The sequence below is a fragment of the Tamandua tetradactyla genome, chromosome 9, assembly GCF_023851605.1.
Source record: "Tamandua tetradactyla isolate mTamTet1 chromosome 9, mTamTet1.pri, whole genome shotgun sequence".
Taxonomy (NCBI): domain Eukaryota; kingdom Metazoa; phylum Chordata; class Mammalia; order Pilosa; family Myrmecophagidae; genus Tamandua; species Tamandua tetradactyla.
Window position 1 is genome coordinate 57435591 of NC_135335.1, and position 25179 is coordinate 57460769.

Genomic DNA, 25179 nt, shown 5'->3' on the forward strand with positions numbered 1-25179 from the left:
TATATTCTGTTGGTTCAGTTTCTCAAGAGAACCCCATTGTCCTGGTTTGAAGCTGTTGCCTTTTGGTTAGGTTATTTTAATTGAGATGTGACATAGCCCATTCAAGGTTGGTTTTCATCTTTTTACTGGAGTCCTTTACGAGGGGAAAAGGAACAGAAAAAGCCAGGAGAGTGTAGGAAAAAAAGCTCTAAGAAGCAAGGAAGGATACCCAGAAGCTGAAAACAATGAAACTTGGGAACAGAAGGACCAGAAGACACCAACCACGAGCCTTCCCATGTGATAGAAGTGTCCCAGATGGCAGCAGCCTTTCTTCAGAGAAGGCATCCTCCTGTTGATGCCTTAATTTGGATACTTTTAAGATCTCAGAACTATAAACTTGTAAATTAATAAATATCCATTTTTAAAAGCCAGTCCAATTCTGGTATGCTGTATGTTTGCAGCTTTAGAAAGCCAAGACACTTGGCAAATATGGTGAATTTTATTTGTTACACATTGTAGATTTATTCACATAAAGTTGAGTAAAGTAGCCCTTTTTTTTTTAAGGAAACCACAAACAAATGTGCATAATTACTGAACTACAGTGAGCAGAATTGCTTGAGATTAGGAGAGAACTGACATCAGTAACAGTGAGCTGTGCGGGAGCATGCTTTTAAAGTAACTGGCCCCTGATGGCATCCCTTGACCCATCATGCATCCAGCCTGGAAGTTTCAAGATGGCCTCCCTGCTAACCAGGGATCTGTAATGTGTAACTGGTGGCCCTTATTCTGTAGCAATATCTGAGAAGATTTACCACAACTCCATGAATTTATCACACCCAGATTGCAGACTGTCCATTCCAGAGCGTGAAGAGAGAAATCTACCCATGTCGCCCAATATGGAGACTCCCCAGCTCTGTGGCATTTGTCAAGGCCAGTCTCTCTGGGACTAAGGCTTCTTCTCTGAAAATGATATTATCATTACCTGGCCCTTTATATCACATTCATATTGATGGAATAAAGCAGAACCATAAACCTAGAAGTGCCGAGAAAGGGTTGAGTGGTCTAGAGCAAGACATGACGATGGTTCTTCTCATCCCACAACCATCGTCCCTTGGCTCCGAGGACCCATCTCTGAGTGTTTGTTTTCTTTTGAGAATGGGAGAGATCTTGTTAAATTGGGTAAGAATGCAAGGAGACCTGGAGAGGGAGGAGGGAATGAAGCTTTCAGACCTTTACCCCTGCTGGCTCACCCCCTTGGGCTCCTTCCACGTGGAGACAGCTGAGCTGCAGGGAGATGTGAACCACTTGAGGGCCTAAGCAGAGGGTGGGCATTCTGTCCCACCTCTGGCTTTCTCCGTGGGATGCACATGGCATTCAAGGGGTCTGGACAACATGAGGGGCAAAGTGATTTCCAAGCCTACTACCGAATCCCAACACTCTGTACTTTTTAACAGAAAGATTCTCTTATAGGTATAAATGTAAATATCCACTTTCACTGTCTATATTCAGTTCGAGGATAAAGTAAAAGCTTATTTACACCTTATATTAGTGCCAGAAAGACTATGGCAGACCTTAGAGCCTTCCTCAATATAATTTCTGACATTAAATAAATTTTGCATGGCTATTCCAGACATCTAATCATTACAGTGTTATTTTAAGGGTCGAATTCACAGAGGCTGCCTCAACATGTCACTGAATTCCTGCAGTCAGGGTCTCCTGATCAATTTGCTATAAAGTCAGTCATTGCCATAATGATCGCCAAACCCTAAAACAGCCAAAAAGAAAAACTGCCTTCTGCTCTCCTGGGACATGAGCGCTAAGACCCAAGGCCGGACTGACCGCCCTATCCGACCTCTACTCACCATCTGTGGAGCAGCCGCTGGTCCCGTCGCTAGAACAGTAGCGCATTTCAATCCTCTGTCTTCCCACTTCCAGCAAGTTCGGGTCGGGCAGGCGGGCCTTGCACGTGTACCGGAAGCGCTGCTCGTAGTGGCCGCCGTTGTCGGAGATGTTGACGGGTGTCCACGGCGTCCAGGGCGTGGTCTTCTTCAGCTCGGGGCACGGATTGGTGTTGCAGGGCTGGTACTCCTGCGGAAGGAAAGGTGAGGGCTGGGTTCACCACGCAGTGTGCACAGGGCCCACTCGCAGGGCTGCTCACAACCTTGGCTTCTAGGACATTCGCCTGCTCCTTGAGAAAACATTTATACTCAGGCTTCTAGGTAAAATAAATTGGGTGCCTGCACTTATGTTGCCAAGAGTGACCCCTGTTCTGAGAAGTTGCAGGGATTTTCTAAAGTTTAAAGATCAAAGCAGGGCTTTCTGAAAATACAGAAGGTATCCTGCAAAAGTTGCAGTTTAAGCAGCAATTAGAAACAAACTGCTGAGGGTCTAGTAGAGATAGTCTATTAGAAATGGATGTATATACTCCAATAACTAATCTATGATCATTCCCCATCTTTTAAGACCTTCCTTTATAGTAAGGAACCTAAATGTCAACCAGTTATTTTAACCCCCACCTTGGAAATCCCCTGGTTACTTTTATAATCCAATGTAACTTGCTAACTATTTTGAGACTCTTAGGTATGAGCTCTCTGCTCCAGCAGTTTCTCTTGTAGTAAACCTTTCATATTGATAATTATTGGTGATTCAGTTTTCTTTGACAAGGCATTTAACAGACTATTTAGGGATCAAATCAACTCCTAAAGGAATCTGCACAATTTCTCCTGAGTCAATGAGAATGAGACAATAAACATTTATATGTGAACAAAAAATGATCACATAAAAATCATCTTCCTTTCACAGAACTAACTGAAATTACTGATTATTCTGAGGCCAAGTTTAGCTGTTTCCCTTCAAAGATTAAATATAAGATGATGGAACAAGAATTTGCATTTTATAATATATAACAGTAAACAAATATTGTAAACTCTGGAATCACAAATTCGAAGTAGTAGTGTAGAAGCATATGCGAATGATAACTTGATACATGATCGCCTTTCAGCTGGAAGACGTTTCTCATCATTTCACCAGTCTGTACCTTGGATGACCTGTAACAGTTCATCGGCATTGTTCAGTTCTCCCTTCCTTTACTATCAGATACCTCCCTTGTAAGAAGTGGGATGGCTGTGGGTAGCTGTGCACAGCTAGAGTACATCTGAAGGTCTGGAAAATGGGGCATAGTACGTGTAGGGGGTGGGGGTATGAAACTTAGGACTGTGATTATTAAAATCTGTGTAAAGCACTTAATGATTTATCTGGCCAGATTTCCAAACACTGCTCCAGGAACAGGGCCAAATGGAAGGGATGTAGGGCTTGGCTTTGGATAGAGTGTCACATCAGGACTGCTCCATTTGAGGATAAAGGATATTTCACTAGAGGGAAAACCCATTACCATAAAACATCCATCTATTGCCATACTTTGTAAGTGATTTTATAAATCAATCTTAAATATACACACATAGTAAGAGTTATGTAGTTCTGTAAGCTTTACTCTAAAACAAGAGAACTGCTCCATCCTTTCCTCATCCCTTTTAGTTGTATATATTTTGGCATTTCTCTCCATATAGCTAACAACTTGAATTTTCCAGGACTAAACCTGGTCCATTAGCTGGGCACTATAGAAAAAGAGGAGTTAGCCCTTTTCTCCCTATGTCACTCACTTTGTCTGTGACATTAATGGAGCTTTCCCATTTCCCCATCATCTTACTGTATGTCCACTGGAATTTTGGTTAGCTCAATATCCAGTAGTTGCAGTGATAAGCGAACACTATCTACCCTGAGGTGGGTGGTAGACTGCTTTTCGTCTCTTGTCCAATTCCCTTCCAGTCCGAGCCAGTAGTTACCTTCTTTACTGGGGTGGCTGCAGTCTCTATGAACTTATCATTAATTCAGCCCCCATCAGGAAGTGCAAATTGCATATTCCTACCTAAAATGCAAATTGCATATTCCTACCTAAATTCCTCTGAGGACCCTCTACCAGCTCCAACCTGGCATAGTCATCCTCTCTCCTGGGTGCCTCTCTGTGGTCCTTCACTTCCATGTGGGGGGCCCTTTCTCTTTTCCCCTAGGATCTTCTGTTTCTTGTATCCAAAGGCTTCCTCTTTCTTGGTTGATCTTCCTTTTGATGGAGCATATCCTCCATAATCGTGCTAAAAAAAGACACTTGAAAGGTGCGTTTTAATTCTTTTCTTTATTATTCCAAATATCTGTATGCTACCCTTAAACTTGACTAAAAGTTGTCAGTCAATTTAGGTTGGGAATAATTTTCCTTCCAAGTTCTGAAGCTAATGTTCTAAGTTACAGGGTTGCTGTTAAGAAATCTGAAGCTAGTTTGAGTTCTAGTCTTTTGCATGTGACCTTTAAAAAAATGTCTCTCTGGATCTTGGAGAATCTCTTTTCCCCAGGGTACTGAAATGCCATCCATACTTAAGTTTATGTCACTTGATGAATTACTTCAATTTAGAAATTGATGTCCTTGGATCTAGAAATTTTCTTGGCGATTTTGTTGATTATTTCTCTATATGTTTTCTCTGCTTCACCCACTCCCCACCTCCAACCTGTTCTGGTTAGTAAGCTGCCAGAAATGGAATAGCTTTTAAAAAAAGGAATTTAATAAGTTGAAAGCTTACAGTTCTAAGGTCGTTAAAATATCCAAATTAAAGCAAGGCTATAAAAATGTCCAATCTAAGGCATCCATGGAAAGATACCTTGGTTCAAGAAGGCTGATGACATTCAAGGTTTCTCTCTCAACTGGAAAGGCACATGGTGACATCTGCTAGCTTTCTCTTCAATGCCTAGGGCTCTGTCAATTCTGGTGGCTCTTGTGGCTATAAAGCTTTTCCCAGAACAGTCCCCTCCACTTTGAATGGGTGGAGACACATCTCCATGGGAAGAATAAAAAAGATCCCACCCAGTAATGCTGAATGTTTTTTGGATATAGAATTCCTGGACTCATCCTTTAAATTGACCTTTTATTGCACATTTTTGACCTCTTCTTGCTTCTCTACTTCCTTGGAGATTTATTCAACTTTATCATCCAAAATCATTATTGAGATTTTCACCTTTGCTATCATATTTTAAATAGTCCAAAGCTTTTTTTTTGGGGGGGGGTTCTCAATTATTTCTTTATTATAGTTACACTAGTCTTAGTTTCCTGGTTGCGCTATTTTCTGTTATGTAAGAATGATAATTCTTTTGAGGTTTCCTTCCTTCTTGTAGCTTCTGTATCCTCCAAATTGCTTACTGGGTCTCTATCTTTCACACTAGATGCTTACATCAGATGTCTGACATTCTTTGTTTTCTGTTCATATTTAAGAACATATGGTAAAAAGTTTAATTGGGGGACCTAAGCACAGAGGGGAGAGAGGGCTTGTCCATGGTGGCATGACCTGGCTGAGTCATTTAGGTGAAGAAAACTGCAAGAGTCCTTCCAGGTAGTTTTTCAGGGGCCTGGAAGAAGAGTTGGAAGAAGAGTTGTCTGTTTCCTCCCTGCCAGGAGAGTGCAGGCTGCATGGCTAGGGGCTGGGAGCCAGTGGAGGAGGAGGCTGGGCACCCTGTACCCAGAAATTAGCCATTCTCTGCCTCCTCCTGTTCAGGCTGAGTCCCTAGGTCAGCGTGCCCAGTGCCTGCTGGTCCAGGGACTCTGATAACTTCTTTAGGAGACTTCACCCAAACCTTACTTTGCCATTACCTGAGAATGGAGGGTGTCAATTTCCGAACTGTCAGAAGAGTCTCTATCATTCCCCTCTAGATTCAGTTTCCACGGATATGCTACAGATTGCAATGTTTTCTGCCTATTCCTCTCTTTTTTTCCCTGTGGGTTCACCATGAAAACATTCCCTTTAATATTGTATTAGCAGGTGTACTAGCTTTTGTTGGCTGCCACAATTCACCACAAACATGGTGGCTTAAAACAACATGAATTATCATCTAACAGGTTGGCAAATCTGATGACTGAAATGGGTTCACTGGGTTAAAAACAAGGTTCCAGCAGATCTTGTTCTCTCCAGGGCCCAGGGAGAGAGTCCTCTTCCTGACCTCTCCCCACTTCCAGACCTCCATTCTCTCTCTCTGCTTCCATCACTTGGCCATTTCTTATAACTTTGACTTCTCCCACCTCCCCCTTATGTGATATCTCCTGGTTCCATCAGGCCCACCTAGAAAATCTAGGACAACCTTCCCGCCTCACTGTCCCTAACTTGGTCACATCTGCAAAGTCCCTGATGCCCATGCAGGAAATGTCATTAGTTCCAAGGGATAGGATGTGACCATGAGGCCACAGTTCAGCCTGCTATGGGGTGGGGGGGTTCCACCATGAGAGAATGTAGCTGTGTGTGTCCACCCCACCAACTTTACTTGGCAGACTATTAAAACCTTTATTTTGTCACTGTTCTAGTGATTCCTTTTAGGCTGCTTTATTTATAATGAATCTTTAAAATTTTTTCAATGGACAACAGGAGTTCTCATTCATGTTTATCACATCAGGCTTTAAACAGAAAATATGTGTACAGATCATCACTGGTTCCCTGATTTAATACCCTCTCACCTTTTGTTCCCCAGCTTAACCTGGTGCTCCTTATCTCCATGCCAACAAGTATGAGAAAGATAGATGACTTCATTTCACTTTGTTTATAGCATGCTATATTATAGCATTTTTCTTAGATGCTTTCTCCTAAGTGAAAAACTAGCCTCAATAAATGCCATAAACCCATTTGTGTGAAAAACTAGATAGAACACACATGTACTTTTTCTTTTGTACTTAAAACGGAGGTCATGTCCTCAGAAGGCAATGCAACCCTTTTTGTGGACCTCCCATGCCTATAGTGCAGCTATACTATCGTTCCCGGCTTGAAAATGCCAACCCTTGATCAGTCTGTGCCAGGAATCCAGAAGCTCCTTGCTGCATGGACTGAAAATACCTCCGATTAAAAGGTCAAAGTGTTTCTGCATCCCTAAGTTCACATCACCTATATAATACAAAGATTCTACCTGTTAATATACAGACACAGAAAGAGCTCCAATAGCTCTTTGCTTGCTCATACTAGAAACGTCATCCTTTCCACAGAGATGAAGTTTGATTTTTAAAGAAATGAGTGACAAATATATTTAAAATCTGGCTCTCATGTATGCCTAGTCACTTGTGTGCTGGTGACATGCCAACAAACAACACACATGTCATGGATCCCAGATGGGTCATAGCTCAGGGTTGAGGAAGAGCATTCCATGCACATTAGGGCTGCACTTCTGGCAAGGTCTGCTCTTTATGTTCATTATTTCCTCCTAATACAAAGTTTAGCATTAGATTTGGGATTTTTCCTTTCACCAAATATTCAAAGTTTGATTATGATGCATGATTTGAAGTATCAAACTATGACACACTTAGAAATAGTAGGAGCAATCTGTTTTATATTACTGAGCAAAATTAAGAGGTCAACACTCACAAAGTGATTACTTAGATGACTTAATAAGATGAATATGTATCTACAATTTACTCACTCACTATAACTATTCAAATTTCAGTGGAACTTGAACAGCATTGCATGTAAGACTAAACAAAGAAATAATTTTTAAAATGATATAAGGGAACAAATTATATTAAATGCCATATAAGGTTCTTAATATTCCTCAGGAAAATATTAGATAAAAATTGTTACTAAAGGAATTTCAAACAATTCCTCCAGATATGTTCCCCCTATATTTGCTTGCTTAATCAACAGGGAGAAAACCATCCATCCAAAAGTTTCATCCAGAAGCATGGGAGACAGCCTTACTGGCTCTCCCTTACATGTACAATGAGCCCTGTAGAAAGGGCCTCCTGATTTTGTCTAGTGCTCATGCTTTCCTCTCCATCTCAACTGCCTCTTCTGTAATTCAGGGTCACCATTGCCTTTGGTCAGTATAACAGAACCATAGAATGTATTTCATTGGGGTTTAATAGTCTATTTATAATTCTGTCTTCACTAAAAGACTGCAAGGTTGTCAACAGAATTCCCAATCTTGAACACAGCAGCACTATTTATTGAGTAAATGGAAAAATCATATCGATCAATTCACAAATGAGGCTATTTAAGTGGTATCTGCATAAATTTGGTGTACAAATTTAGATGGTTAAGAAGAACCCCCAGATTTGCTCTTTAACTCTCCATTGGAAAAAGTAAAACTACTCATGTTCTATAGGTTAAAAGCAAAATAGAGAGGATAGAAAAAAAGCCAAGCATACTTTTGATACAATATGCTTAGTACACAGTAAGAAATCCTCAAAATAATTTCACCAGAAGCTGAAGATATAAACTAAATGTATTCTCCTAAGGAAACTTGTGGCTTCTACATGCATTGTTCAAGTTTTCTTTTTTTCAATAACTGAGATTGACACACTGAAACAGAATGTCATTCTGCATAAAGAAACAATAAAGTAATGTAATTTGTGTTTGCAAAGGGCCAAAGTATTAAAATTATATTAAAAATTAAAAATATTAAATTAATTTAAAAAGCATATGAATAAAGCAGATCTATGCTCTCAGGAGCCTGTGAAAACAAAGCTAAGACTGACAGGAAGCCCTGGGAACCAATGCCAACCTGGAAGCAACAGAAGGACTTCTACTTCTGACCAAGATGGAATCACAGAAACTAGATTAACTATCCCAAAAGAAGCAACTAAACATCCATGTGGAACAGCAGTTAAGACATGAGACAGCGAAGGAGCAGTGATCCCCAAGTGGTGGGAAACAAATGTGGTGAGCCACCATGGCCTCAGACAATGGCCCTGAGAAGGCCTCTAGGCAGTGGTGCAGACAGGGGATCCCAAAAGGGACCTGTGGCTGAGTAGACAGAGCTGGGGCTTGGGGGAGCCTAAGGGTCTGGAGGACTTGGAGTAGAATATGAGAGAGGAGAGTGCAGCAGAGAGAGAAAGCTCCAGAGTTATTCAGAGGCCCCAACTCCAGTATTCAGCTGAGGAAAACTCAAGGAGTGTGTGTGAAGAAACTATACCCAGGTGGGGAAGGAACCACCTGAGACTATTAGATTAGAGGGAACAGTGCTCATGCTCCCACAGGGCCGGGAATAGTGCTCCCTCCTAGGAGCAAGAGGGGAACACCTCACCCTTCTCCCAGTGCTCCTTGTAGGAACAGAAGGGCTTTATTGTGCAGTAGGGATGGAAACACTGTACTAGGCTAAATGCTTCTTCCTACAAATGAACAAGGCTTGGAAGGAAATACCAAAATGACCACATTTATTGTTCTAACCTAATAACATCTCTTTTTTTTCCTAAGGAATGCAAAAGTGTCCAGCACACAACAAGGTCAAGTTCACAGTATCCTAATCTAGTCTAAAATTACTAGGTATGCAAAGAAGCTGTAAAACATAACTCATTATGAAGAGAAAAATCAAACAATTGAAACTGATAGACAAAACACAGATGAGAGAAATCATAGTCAAGGGTATTAAAACAGCGATTATAACCATCTTCCATATATTCAAGGAGCTAGATTGAACATATTAAGGAAGGACAAGGGAAATATAAGGAATAAATAATACCAATTCTTCCCAAATATTTGCAGATAATTGAAAAGAAGAAATAAATCTCAAGTCATTCTATGAAGCTAATTTTTCTGTTATCAAAACCAGATACTAAAAGGGAAGAAAATTAGAGACAAATATGCCCCATGGATTTAGATGCAAAAAGTCTTAAGATTTTAATTAAGTCAGATCCAGAGGTATATAAAAAGGTTAATACACCAAGAGTAGGTGGGAATGCAAGTTTGGGTTAAAAGTTGAGACTAAACCATGTAATTTGCCAAATCTAATTACATGCACAAAAATCATTTGATGAAATTCACAATTTATTTCTTATAAAAAATGCTCTATCAACTAGGAATAGAAGGATATTTCCTGAATCTGATGAAGGATATCCAATAGCTGGCATCAAACTTAGTGGTGAAAACCAAAATGCTTTTATCCTAAGATCAGAAATAAGGTAAGGATATCTGCCCTTACCACTTCTAATAAAGTTAAACTGGCAGTTCTAGCCAGTGCAATCAGAAAGAAAAAGAAAAAAAAAGTTAAAAAGGCATCCATATTTGAAGAGAAAAGATAAAACTGCCTTTATTCACAAATAATATAACTGTGTGAAAAATGTGATCAAATCTACAAAGATAGGCCACTAGAAGCAGTAACTTAATGTATCAAAGTTTCAGAATACAAGGTTGATATTCAATATTAAATCCATCCCTATTACTCTATCAAAGAGCAATCAAATTAAAAATTAAAAAGGATCCATTTATATAACATTAAAATATGAAATACTTAGGAATAAAGTTGCCAAAATATGTGCAAAAATTGTACACTGAAAGAGAAGGTAAAGAAAACTTAAATAACTGGAGAGATATACTGCTTTATAAATCCAAAGTCTCTATATTGTTAAGATTATCATACTCTAAGGACAAAAAAATAAATAAGTCATAGGAGGGTTAAGGGGTTAAAAATTGGGTAGATTACAATATGAGTGGTCAATGAGAGGGAGGGGTAAGGGTTATGGGATGTATAGGTTTTATTTCTTTTTCTGGAGTAATGTAAATATTCCTAAAATGATCATGATGAGAAATATACAACTATGTGATTATTGAAAAAAAAAAGGTTATCAACTCTCCCAAGTGATCTGCAGAACTAATGTAATTTTAGTAAAAATCCCAGAAGGCAACTTTTTGTAGAAACTGAAATGCTCATTCTAAAATTCATATAGAATTCAGGATAACTGCGAATGGCCAAGATATTCTGGAAGAGAAAAACAAAGCTGAAGGGCTTATACTCTGATTCAAGAGTCATTATAAAGCTACAGCAAATCAAGAGGCTGATATTGGCACCAAGATAGAAAGATTAAGCAAAGGAACAAAATGGAGTGTCCAGAATAGATCAACACTTATATGATTAAATGATTTTGAATGAAGGTGCAAAACAATTCAGTGGAGAAAGAACAGCCTTTTTTTCCAAACAATTGTGTGGAACAAATGGATATCTGTATGCAAACACATGAACTGCAATCAATAACTCACTCGGTCTTTAGTAATTAACTCAAATAGATCATAGAAAGATACCTAAAGCCCTAAGAGTTGTAGAAGAAAACATAGGAAACATCTACATGACTTTAGGTTAAGCATGGATTACCTAGCTAAAACACCAAAAGCATCATCCATAAAAGGAAAAACAAAACCAGATAATTGATAAATTAAAGGTCATAAAAATCAGGAATTTTTTCTCTTTGAAATACTGTTAAGGGAATGAAAAGACCAACCACAGGCTGGGTGAAAAATCACATATCTTAAAAAGTACTCGTATCCAGAACATATTTTAAAAATTAAACATGACAGTAAAAGGAAACAAACAACCTAATATAAAACTTGGCAAGAATCCTGAATAAGCCTATTCAGATTTCTAAATATGTATAAAGATATACACATGGCCACAAGCATTTAAAATCTGCTTTCCATCATTTCTTGTTGGAAGTATGTAAAATCAAACCACAAGAAGATTGCTATATACCTATTAGAATGGCTAAAATCCAAAATAACCTGATGATATCATATTTTGGTGAAGCTGCAGATCGAGAGGAACTCGCATCCATTGCTGGGATGCAAAATGACCCAACCCCTTTGGAAAACTGGCCCTTTCCTAAAAAGTTACATACTTACCACATATCCTAGCCCTTTCCCTCCTAGATATTTGCCCAAGATAAAGGAAAGTATATGTCCATACAAATATTTAGTCATGATTTTCTCAAAAGTTTTAATTGTAATAGCTCCAAACTGTAAACAACCTGTAAGACCATTAGCAGTTAAATGGCTATAAGAATACTATTAAGGAATCAGAAGGAATGAACTATTGTGATATCCAACAATATAGATGAATTTGAAATACTTACACTGAGTGAAAGAAGACAGAAAATAACAAGGAGTGCATACTGTATGATTCCACTCATACATAATCATGGAAAACACAAACTAACATCTAGAATGAGAAAGCTGACCAGTGGTTATCTGGGCTCGGGAGTGCAGAGAGGCAGGGGAGGGAGGGGTTACAAAAGGGAATGATAGAAACTGTGGATTGACAGATACACTAATTAGCTCGATTGTGCTGATGGGTTCACAAGTGTACACATACGGCAACACATCCAATTTTATACTTCAAACGTGCAGTATATTGTTTGCCAGCAATTTCTCAAAAAAGTTATTAAAATTCATATGATCACAGAAAAAGCCTCTAATATGTGCTTGCTTCCTTGCTGACTTAGAAATTATATACAAGGTAACTGTTAGTTTTTCAATACACATGCACATTAAAATTAGTTATTTTTTCATGGACTTAATACCTGGATTTCTATAGATAAATGTTTCATAAATGCAAATGTGCATCATCAGCCCCAATTTACTTGAAAGGCAATGGTATTTTCTATCACACAACCAGTCAGGTAGCCACTTAGATATATGTTCCTCATTCTTTTGAAATCAGGTATTTCCCTCATAATCAGTTTCTTGGGCTGCCATAGCTTTCTATGCTGGGACAGATCTTTGAACATGAGAGTTTCGATCACCTCCCATGGGATTTGGAGAAGTTTTCGAATTACAAGATGGCCTGGTGGAAAGAGGACTCGGTTCCAAGACCAGCTTCATGCTCACTGTCTAACTCTCTGCAAATCATCTTTAAGCTTTTGGAAAACATTGATCTAACACATTCTGCTATCCATAATCTTGCTTTTGATTTGCAGGTGACCCCAAATACATATTTAGTTCATGCCTTGGATTCTGGTTTATAGAAGTCAGAAAGACTTGATGTTCAAGATGGAGTACAACAAACTCATATTGCACCAGCTACTCTAAAGACAGACTGACAACTTAAAGGGTTTTAAGAATATTCCTGATTTCCTTTTGCTACTATTGCTAGTCACAAAGGCCAGTGAAATGAGCTTTACTATTTCAAAAAAGATTTTTGAAAGCAATATTCTAACAAAATTAATGGGTATTTTTAAGTAGAAAAATCATCCACAATCCAGTTTTATGCAATAACGTCTTGATTTCAGTAGGCTTCCCCTGAGCAGCTATAGGGCTCTCTCCACACTGCATTATGCTATGTTCACAAATCTGTGTAATGCCGCTAGTTTGCATGTGGGTCTCCCCAGCTCCTGAGACTCTCCAGCACAAAGCCTGAGGTTAATGCAACTTCCTACCCCTCAGTTTCTGCCCCATCCCAGCCACAAAGTAGGAGCGGAATGAGCTGAATGTCCCAGGGGCTTTTAAATGGGGGATTCACTTTTAACTAGCAGTCAGCTCGGATTCTTTTAGGTGCAGAAAAGCAAGCAAATACCTTTTGCTTTCTTACTAGTAACACTGTGTGTGTGTGTGCACATATGTGCATGCATGCATGTTGGTGTAATATATTGTGTGTGTGTATAAAAATGGAACTGGCTTTCCATCTTACACATTAGTTCAGGCACCCCTGTTTATAACTCCTTAGAAAGCTCAAGAGAAGAACAGAATCAGCGCTGTCCCTGGAATTATTACTGAGGTGGTGATTTGTGGGCAGCTTTGCTTCTATTAAATCACAAATCAAATGAGAAGACCATTTATTTATTTTATCTTCTCACTGAGATCCCTTTAAATTCTCACTCTCTGAGAGTGAAATTTAAGAACTTGGATGTCTTTTCTTGGCAAATACCTTGCAATGAGAGGAAAGAGTACTTTGAGTTGGAAGTAAAACCTTATCATTGAAGCAAATGTTTCATTCTCAATGACGGTGGAAGTGGGTGACCTTGAAAAATGTACACCCTTTACTTTCATTACTCTGTTTTTAAGGGGGAAAAAAAAGTTGAAATATTATATACCTGCTTCAGAATATCATAATAAGTACATAGATTTAAAACATTCTTGTGAGGAATTTTGGAAGCACACGAGTAACTAATTATGACAGAATAAACAGCATAAACCAAAGTGAGGTGGTATTATTTAAGATTAGGGCTGTTACAGACTGGCCCACAGGCATTGCTTCTGCATGATACAAACACTCCTCTGTTTTCACACTAGGAAATTATATGGGCTGTGTGTGCATGCGTGTGTTATACCTATATATTTACACATATGCACATGTATATATATTTTATATATCTGCAGATGTACAAGCACAAATATGTGCATATGTGTGTATCTATATTATATATGTCTATCTCTATAAAACCATGCATTAACAATCTTAAGTAAAACAAAATTTCAGGAAAAAATGCTCCCTATAATCATAGGATTTGAACGCAGTGCTTAGAGTCATAAATATGTGGGCAAAAGTGGCTTAATTTCTTGGCAAGAAAATGTAAAATCAAATTAGAATAATGGAGTGGTTAATCAGTTAGGAAGACACAAGCTAAAACCATACAATCCAGTTGAAAAAAATAAATATAACCCATAAAAGCTATGACTTGGTAGTACAGGCCACTTTGGCAAATATTTTGCAAATCTGGGGATTTCTACAAAAAATAAAGTTCTCTTTTGAGAAATATACAAAAAGGAAATGTGAGAGACAAGATGTATATTAATATATGCCAAGTTCTTTTTACCTGCTAATGAACTGCAGAGAATGTCAATATCATCTTCTGCATCCAAAGAGCTCATTTTTTAATTAAAAAAAAATCTGCTTTTTGTTACTTAGGACAAAATGGAATTGCAACAGCTTCTTCCATTTGCTTTTTCAATTAGTAAAATTCCTAACAATGTCTTACAAAGACCCACACTTAGTGACAGTGAATGGGCCACTCAGTTTCCTTCTGAGTGCCATCCTGCAGGTCTGGCTGCAAGCTCTCGATATACAGGTGGAGTCGTCCCATTTGGACCCACGGACACAGCAGGCCTATTTTCTGTCACCAATCTCTGTGGCCTGATTCCATGGTTATGAAGCAGCTTTGATCTTAATGGCACCTTGACTGTAAACACACACAGTGAGAGGCTGAATTCTAAGATGGTTCCTAAGACGACCACTCACTGGCAGAGATGCCCTGCATCAGCGTCCCTGAGCATGGGTGGGTCTTACGAATAGAATGGGACAGTCCTTCTCTTGATTAGGTTATCTACAATAAGACTCCATCGTGGCAGACCAGAGACGGTCTCCTGATGCATCTGAAGATAGGAGCTGCCACGTTGTGAAGGACCCACGTGGCTAGGACCTGGGCTGGCCTTTAGGAGCCAAGAGCAACTTCTGGATGACAACCAGACAGAGAAAAAGAGACTTCCGTCCTACAGCCACAAAGAACTGAGAAAGAGAGACTTTCCTCCTGCAACCGCAAAGACCTGAGGAAAAGAGACTTCTGTCCTACAGTCACAAAGAACTGAGAAGAAGAGACTTTCCTCCTGCAATCACAAAGAACTGAGAAAAAGAGACTTCCATCCTACAACCACAAAGAACAGAGAAAGGAGACTACCATCCTACAGCCACAAAGAACGGAGAAAGAGAGACTTCCATCCTACAGCCACAAAAAACTGAGAGAGACTCCCATCCTACAGCCACAAATAAGTGAATTCTGCCAGCAATCAGTGAGCCTGAAGAGGACCCTGGGTCTCAGAAGAAACTAAACTTCTGGCCAATACCTGGATTTCAGCCTGGTGAGAGCCTGAGTGGAGAACCAGTTAACCTGTGCCTATGCTCATGGAGCTGTGAGATAATAAATCAGTGTTGTTCTGAACCACTAAATTAATGGCAATTTTTTTAGGCAGCAATAGAAAACTAATATATAGATTTATATACTTATAAGAATACATGCCAAGTTCTTTTTACCTGCTAATGAACTGCAGAGAATGTCAATATCATCTTCTGCATCCAAAGAGCCCATTTTTGAATTTTTAAAAACATATATAATATAGATACACACATATGCACTTATAAGAATATATACATATTCACTTATTTGTACAAATAAAAGGAACATATTCCACAGTTCTGCTTTTCTTCTAATATGTCTAAGAATTCAATTTATAATTTAAATGAAGTTGGATTTTATTATCTCATACCTCCTTTGCCTTTATAATCTGTTCACTCAGTGGCAAAGAATTTTCCTTCATGGAAAACTCACTATCCTTTTGCTACGATATTCCTCTTATGAGAAAATCTTGGTTAAAATAATTTAAAAAGACATTATTTGTTATTGATAATACATAGAAAATTCAAAGTATTGACCTGAGCCCTGCAGATATCTAGCAAATCCAGGTTAGTTGCTACAATCCATGTTTTATTAACGTTCTTGATACTATTCTGAGTTAAACTTTCTGAGTTCAACCTGACAGGATAGTGACAAAATGAACATGTGTAGACCAGTAATTTGTACATCAACTTCACTAATTCCATTAACGCTGTAGATTTTTGTTCAATATGTTTGAATGAAATGCATTACTTTAAGGGCACAAACAGAATTTAAAATGGCGTTCTAGTCATTTCATAAAGAGCTTTTCGTAAAGTGTACTCTGTCGGTTGCAAACGGCATTACAAGGAGAAAACATCTGTTTTCAGGAGTGAGAAATGCTGGGTTAAAGTTACATGGGAATCTTCAACTCAGGAATGTTGGGAACTTGTCCCGGCCTCCTTTTATCTCTGAGTGTCTCTTGGAACTTAACTCATGCTGAGTAAAGCAAACGTTGGGAAATTCTGCATAGGAGGATGTTGCATGGAATCACAGAAGTTCAGATATGTGCAATTTTATGTTATGATGCCTGATTGCTCAATCTCTTCTATTGAAAGCTGAAAATAAGAATTATGAATTGTGTGGAAAATAAGGATTATGAATTGAATTATGTTACCCCAACAAAGACACTCTCTTTATCTTAGTCCCCCTTCCTGTGGTTCTGAACTCAGTTGTAAATATGAGCTTTTCCGCCTAGGTTGGGTCAAACCATAATGACTGGAAGCTTTATTAAGACAGGAAATTTGAATACAGCCAGAGGAGCCAGAAGCCAGGAGTCAGCAGAAGCTGGAAGAGCAAACACAAGGAAAGAAAGAGGTCACCATGTGATGGAGGTAAAAGGGCAAGCCAACCCCAAGGATTGCAGCAAGCCAGCACCAGCATGCTACAGACTTTGGGGTGACAGCATGACCTTGCTGACTTCTGACCTCTTTGGACTTCTAGCCTTCCAAACTTCAAGTCATCAGATTCCTGTTGTTATGCCAACTCACTGTGTGACATTTGTCATGGCACCCTGGCAATTTAAGACAGGGATCTTGACAGTTTTGAGGTTGTTTAAGCCTAGCCAGAATTTGAAGGATTCAGGGTAGAGTCTTACGGTCATAAAACCCATTGTCCCATTTCACTCCAAGCCATCTAAAATCTATACCTCCTTTGAGACCGAGACCATTTTTGTGTGCAGAGCATATGACATGCAGACAGTTAGCTCTTCATTAGTTTGAAGTTCAGTGAATGATTTTCTCTTCTGAGTTTATTCAAGAGAGGGTCAGTCAGTTCTTAGTGTGAAACTCTCGATTAAATTCCAAGTTCTTAGTCATGTGTGAGAAATCAGAAAGCTCAGCAGGGCCAGCCTGGGGGTTCCCACTCCTGCCCCTCCTATGGAAAAGTACTTAACTGCCTCAGCTTCCTTATCCATAAAACAAGGACATTAAGAAACAGATCATGCTGATTTGAGAGCATTAAATGAGATAAAGCATTTGCAGTGATTAACAGATAGGTTGGTATGTAGTAAGCATGTACTGCCTGGCAGCTTCATTGGAGATGAACACATAATCACACCCAGAGAATCCAACTCCAAGTGGAGGTACACTGTAGATGAAAAAGGGTCAGGCTGCTGGGTTAGAGGGGCCACCCTAGAAGCAATCAAGGACTATCTGGGTCAACACCTTTTCTAGGTATGGTCTGTCCAGTGGCCTGGACACAAAGATAGGAGGCAGAGTATGAAAATACTGGAAATGCTTCAAAGTCAGTCACAACAGAAGTTGAGGAATCATCCTCTTCACTAAGAAATGGAAAGGGTCACGATAATCCTTAATTATCCTAGCAAGGTCCCAGGCAGCAGGATGGGTTTAAGCAACTGGAAAAATAAAGTTAAATTTCACTTGCATCCAAGTTTCTGTGTTCATTGTTTCACACCTTCTGTAATGTGATCATCTAGTAGAAAATTATAATCTAATTTTGCTTTTTATGTGAAGCTGATTTTTTAGCAGTCCATATTCCTTAAATGACTAGTCAAGACTGCATGTCCTAAAAGAGAGTAATAGGAATCTTTCTTTAATCTAATATCCCTACACCATGTATGATGTACTTGGAAAATTTGCTGCTAAGGTCAAGTCCTTCTGTCATCTCATTTCAACATTATGGAAATATTTGGAACCATTGGGTATTTCTTGGCTTTCTATGCTGGGATCCCATCATTTAATGGATCTGGGAAATGGAAAATGTTTGTTTTATCAACACATTTTCTTTAAAATTTAAATCCCAAGGGAGTGCTTTTATTGGGGGCTTTTGCTTTTGGTCAATTAACTACGTGGTCTTCATTAGTCTATTAAATAAAATCCATTAAATGACTCTCTTTTTTTTAAAACTGAGATTGTTTAGTTAGATTCCTCTTACCTCATGAATGTTTCCTGCCAGAATTTGTGGGTGACATCCAAAATCTTAATTTAAACAATCTTATATTTTTTTAATTATAAGTCAAATTAGTATTGCCTAAAAGACATTTTCCGTCAAAACATTATGAAAAGTATCATGCATGCATCTATTCACTCATCTCTTTATCCACCTTTAACTAGTCACTAAAGTATCTCCAAACTGCTCAATTTACCTACAGTTAGAATTCCATTGAGTATAAAAAAGTGACAGGTCAGGGTAACTCTGGACATCTATTTTAGCCCTCATACTATGATGGGAAAGATTTTAGTTTCCTTATTTTTGAACATTCCTCAGTATTGGAGGTTATTCAGCTTTATGGTACCATGAAACGTTCTAATCCATATTCAGAAGAACAGCGTGAACTGTTGTGGGCGTGAAATGCGACGTTCATGCACACATGCATTTACGTGGGCAGGGATGACATTGGCCACAGGTAGCCTACATTTTTGGAAAAACAATTCCACAAAATTATAATCAATTTAGTCTGCATGAGGCATTAGGGCAAGAGCTTTCAAATGGTAGGTTGTTGAGTCGGTCCCCAAGACTGGGCAGATTAGATTTTATTGTGTTTCTGTGGTTTTGCATTACCTCTAGGGTAAAATCTGAAGTACTGAGTTTCCCATATATTCCTGCATGTGTGCTCAGCTGCATTTTCTGAACCCCTCCTGACCCCTGCGGTCTGTATAAGCATAGGCTGTGGCTTTGGGTCTTTAGGCCTTTGCCAAAGCTTTCATTTTTCCCTGCAGTAACCTATACTCGTAAATTTACACAAAAATACTACTCCCTCCTTCCTGCTGCCAGAGACCCTGGAACATAAGTACATAAGGAAGCACTGCTACAATGGCCTGTCTGCCTGGGGTCCCCCCAAATAGACAATGAGATTGGTGAACACAAAAGCCACATTTCTGATTCTTCTCTTTCTAGCAAGGCATTCAGCACTTGCTATTTCTCACACAGCAGACTCTCAGCAAACATAATCCCTTACAGCACTCCCTTGATCAGATGCCATGAACAGGATCCAGGAATCCTAAAATGAGCTACTGTCCCTTAGATGAATTTTATTTTTCTTTCAATGGAGTTCAAAACCTTTAACATACTGAACAACCCTTCAATCAATAAACAACCTGAACACAGATTCAGAGCTACGAACTGCTGTGGTTCCAGTGAAGTGGGGGTGGCTGAGCACCCCAACCTATTTCCACTTGAGGAGGTCAGGCAGGGCACAGCCTGTGCCAAACACTGTAATAAGTGAACTTCATGCTACATTTAATGGCCAGTCATCAACTAATCATCTCTGACCACTGGAGAGAAAGGTAAGAAAGAGAGCTGGAAGGAATCCTTGGGGTAATTCTTCCCAATTCCTACGTGTTTTTTCTTGCCTTGCTAGTTGGACTGCCTGTGATCTCTGCCCCACGCAATGTTGAATGGTGAAGGTGCTGGCAGGAATCCTTGACTCTTTCTCGACTTCAATGTCAATAACCTGTCACCACTACATATCCAATGTTCGCTATATGATTTTTAACAGGTACTCTTTATCAGGTTAAGGAAGTCCCCACCCACTTTTTATAAGCATTTTCTGTTTCCTCACAGAGTGAGAGCAACTTGAGGTCAGGGGCAGCAATGTAATCAGTTCATATCCAATCAGCCACCTCCCGAGCCATGGCTCAAACTTAGAATTGTCCAAGACTTCTTTGCTGAAGGAAAATAATTAGACTAGACGTGGGGTAATGAGCATGAAGTGTCATGGGAACAGGAATTTTCACACATATGGTAGATAACTGAATTTTCTCCAAAGTATCTTTCTTTCTCTCTTAATCTTATTAAGCTACTGTGTCATTTTATAAGGTTCTTTGCAAAGTCTTACTTCCATCTCTGGGATAAAGCCCATTTGATCATCCTAAATATATCATGAGTATGAAAATATAGTGAAATAAACATAAAAATATATACATACATTTCATGTTTGAGGGATTTAATTTATACCAGGTTGTGGACTCTTTGAACTGCACAAAAGATTGCGGCAGAGAGGGCACATGGAGGCTGAAATTCAGCCTGAGCTGAATCCAGGTCAGGAGACTTGGCACGGGGCTGTCTATACCCTGTGGAAGGGGCACCTTTCCTGGCACAAAGAACATGCTAACTACTTGCCAAGACCTCAGGCTGGGGTGCTGTGGCTGTCAGAAGAAGAGACATTTTCTAATCCACACAAAGGCACCTCATAGACCAGCAATACTCCCAGGTCCCATGCATTTCTGTCCGTCAGGACCAATTATACTTAAAAGCAACTCAACCACTGGACATATCTGCTTTAGTGAACCTTCTACAGAACTCCTCACTTTAAAACAAATTTCCTTCTTTGTCTACTGCTAAGAATCCCTGGCACCATTTCTACTAGCTCAACTGATTATTTAATTTCTAGCCTTTCATCTACTCTTGGAGGTAGACATGAGAAAAGATGCCCAAGGAGGTTAAGTTGGGTAGAAGGATATAAATTCAGCTTTATAAAATGCTGAAATACTCTCCTCTGCATTTTTCATTATAAATATTATGCCTATTTGGGGAATTCAAGAGAGACTGTTTGAAAACTTGATCTCCACTGCTGGCCCAAAACACGTGACAGCTCCCCCTTGATTTGAATGCTGTGAATGCATTTCATTTGATGGCTAAAAAAATTATGCACTGAGCAGTTATTCTGTGCCAGGCACTGCATGGGGTGTTGCTGATAGAGTGCTGAGCCAAACAGATGTGGTGGCTGTGTCTCATGAGCTTGGAGACTCGTGGTACTTTCTGCAAACATCTCAAAGTTACCCTGGGCACTTGGCTGCTCTATGGAGAGGCCTATAAAGGCCAGCTATGCCCTGGAATCACCTGGCATCACCTAGCATTATATCTAACCTCAGGCTCCTCTGTGATTTTACCCCGTTACAGTGACAAGGGCATGATTTACAGTTTAAAGCTGCAGCAAGCAAGCATCTGTCCTCAACAAAGATGTAAATAAAATGTCTGAAAAGGACCAGGCTTGTAAGGCTTCCTTTTATAATGTTAGTCTTCATGTAAATATTTATAGGGAAATCTTTTTTTTTTTTTACTTAAATTCTTCTGCTGGATGTTAATTCAGATTTCTTTCCAATAAACAAGGCCAGAACCAATGAGTTTTTAGTAAACCTATAGCCGCACCTACTCAAAGGCCTCCTCTTCAAATATCTGCAGGAAAGAAACAACAGGGAAGGTGCAAATTATACCACCCCCTGCTGAAACTGCACTTCCTGTGGGAGCAAACTATGGGGGATGCCATGTGTACTAAAAGCCCCACCACACGCAGCTCTTCCTAAGTCTTAAAGTAACCACCGAAACATCCATTTGCTTAAGTAATGACATAGGACTTTGCCAGAGAAATCTGTCCTTAGAGGGGCTTCACGATACTAGCTCTACACCTTCCACTCTCTGAATACCTGTAGTTTATACTCAGTATGACATTTTCTACCTGGTGTCATTGTTCTTTGGTCACCGGTATTATTTTTCCTCCCCGAGTGACAGCAAATCTAGGCCAGGGGTAGCAACTTAACCAGATTTATATTCCAATATCCATATCCGAAGCCATGGCTCCTACTCAGAGTTGTGCAAGATGCGTTTGTTGAGGAAACAGAATCTAGGTAGACTCAGGTTGATAAGCACGAAGTGCACGGTAGGAAAAAAAAAAATGATTAACACGTGTGGGAGAAAAGGGTCTGAAAAAAGCTCAGAGGAAATTTTACTTACAAGAGGAAACTCAAATATTAGAATCTGTGCAACTTAAAAATGTTAAGTTAAGATTTTCTTTTCTAATTAGATGCCCTGCATTAGTTATAGGCATTCAAGTCTTGCCAATGGGAGCCTCAGAAGGTAACAGACAAGTGTAATCTAATACCAAAACCAATTTTAACAAACTTTTTACACTATTTCTGCAGGCATGCTGGTTTTTACTGCTAAATTGTATTGCTTGGAGCAATGTTTTGAAGCTAATAAAGAATTTGAAATAATTTGAGCATAAGAACAAGAAATGAAATGTTCATAACCATTATCATGGGAAGAAAAAAAGTTCACTAAAGGCAGCCCCCTTGGGGTGTGATGAATCTCTTGAAAGACTCTCCATGAACATATTCCATATAATGAATATAGTTCATATATATACATATACATTTGTACATAAACAATAAGAAAGAACAAATGAGTAGAAGAGAACATAATATATAAAAATAATCAACTCACTTGAAAAGATGTTGACAATATTTCCCAAAATTGCCATTGTCCATAAAAAATTGATATGCAAATTTAATAACAATGTTTAATTATTCACAATTCAACACCCTGTGAGGCACTGAAAATACAATAATGAATAAAATGGGTATTGCTGCTGGTTTTAAAATCTTATAGAGTCTTTTCTCCCTCTTTTTTATATTGGGGGGAGAGATTTAGTAAGTTTTTAAAAAAAAGAGTTCATTTCATCTTAGCGTAATGAAACATTCCTTTTTGAAATAGACCTAAGTACAATTTTTATAACATATTTCTGGGGGATATTAACTTCAAATTTAATTTTTCAAGTTTAGAAGCAGTTATGGATGCAAATTAATGGTGGTAACAGAGAACTATATTTTAAGTAATGATCACGTGAAAGTAGCTCACTTCACAATAAGGACTATATACACACACATTTGTATGTATAAAATATGTATTCATATGCAAATTAGAATACCTATTTCTTTTACTAGTTTTTTTTTTGAGGGGGGAAGGGGGATGGAGGCCGGGAATAAAACCCATGGGCCGGGAATCGAACCCAGGTCTCCAACTGAACTACCCTTGCCCCCCCAAAAGTCTATTTCTTTTCAATAGTAAATTCAACATGAATTTTTCTGTGCAAGGGGAAAATAATGAAAAATATAATATAGCTTTATGCTTGAAGCAATTGTTGGAGTTGTATTGTAGAAATAGCACCCCCAATGAAAGTTGGTGTAATGATAGTAAATACAATACATAAAATAAAATTTAAGAAAAAAGAAAACATTAGCAAAGATAAAGTAGGAGAATTAATGATAAAGGGCCCAAATCACTAGGGAGATCAGACCATTCCAACCCCATATGCACCATAATACAGTTTTACAATATACAAAGCCAAAATTGATAGAAATAACAGGAAAAATAGAAAAATCCATAATGGTAGTGAGAGATATTAACAAATATCTCTTAATAGATAAAAGCATAAAGAGTCAAGAAATCAATAAAAATATAAACATCTGAACATAATGAGCAAAAAACAAAATACCATACTGAGAACATTAAAGCCAAAGAGAGAAAACAAGTTGTTTTCAAGTGTTCATGGAACACTTGCCAAAACTGACCAATATGCTCAGTCCCTAAAGTAACTGTTGATAAATGAAAGAATTGGAGTGACTGAAAATAAATTTTTGAACCCGTCATTTGATTAGACACAATTGTTTTAGTTTGCTAGCTGCCAGAATGTGATATACCAGAAACAGAACGGCTTTAAAAAGGCGGAATTTATTAAGTTGCAAGAGTTCTAAGGCCGTGAAAATATCCCACTTAGAGCAAGTCTATAAAAATGTCCAAAATAAGGTACCAACAAGAGATTACCTTCACTCAAGAAAGGCCTATGATGTTCAGGGTTTCTCTCTCAACTGGAAAGGCACATGCTGAACATGGCAATATCTGCTAGCCTTCTCTCCAGACTTCTTGTTTCATGAAGCTCCCCCAGGGGTGTTTTCCCTCTTCATCTCCAAAAGTCTCTGACTGCATGGGCTCTCATGGCACTCATAGCTCCTTCCAAAATGTTTCCCTCTTAAAGGGCTCCAGTAAGCAATCCTACCTTGAATGGGTGGAGACACATCTCCACAGAAACCAACTGATCAAAAGTTACCACCCATGATTGGGTGGGTCACATCCTGATGGAAACAATCAAAAAGTTCCCACCCAGCAATATTAAATCAGGATTAAAGAACTTGGCTTTTCTGGGGTTCACAACAGATTCAAACCAGCACACCAATAAAGCAGCATTGTTCAAAAAAAAAAAAAACTTTTTAGCATTCAAACCCTCTACTTGTAAGTAAACCATAGATCAAAGCATAATTGATTACAGACCTCAAGAGCATTTTGAACTAAATGATAATAAAGTGTGCAGGCAAGAGTTAACATTGTGATCTTTGGAAGGGTCTATTTGCCAATTGCAAGGCTGGCTCATGGCTGGCATCTGGGAATTCCTATGGTGTTTTATCCGCCTGGGGTAAAGTGCTGGTTTGAAAGGATTATGTGCCCTAGAAAGGTCATGTTCTAATCCTGACCCAGTCTTGTGGAGGCAGTCGTTTGCTTTAATCCTCATTCAGCACTGTAGGTTGGAAACTTGATTAGAAGTGACGCACCCAATTGTGGACATTAATCTTTGATTAGATGGAGATACGACTTCACCCATTCCAGGTGGGTCTTAATTGCTTTACTAGAATCTTTTAAAAGAGGAAACATTTTGGAAAGAGCCTCAGAGCCAAGAGAGTGTCAGAGCCATGAGAACCATGAGTGCC

General features: G+C 38.9%; 1 protein-coding gene across 9 annotated transcripts in view; it reads right to left on the bottom strand.

The window, feature by feature from the left end:
• The window catches only part of SEMA5A (semaphorin 5A), a 574926-nt gene that overhangs the window by 29874 nt on the left and 519873 nt on the right, over window positions 1-25179 (bottom strand). For all 9 annotated transcript variants that reach the window (XM_077116834.1, XM_077116833.1, XM_077116837.1 and 6 more), the window contains one exon: window positions 1842-2067. In XM_077116834.1, coding sequence (XP_076972949.1) covers window positions 1842-2067 — 226 coding nt within the window. The remainder of the gene's footprint in view (window positions 1-1841; window positions 2068-25179) is intronic.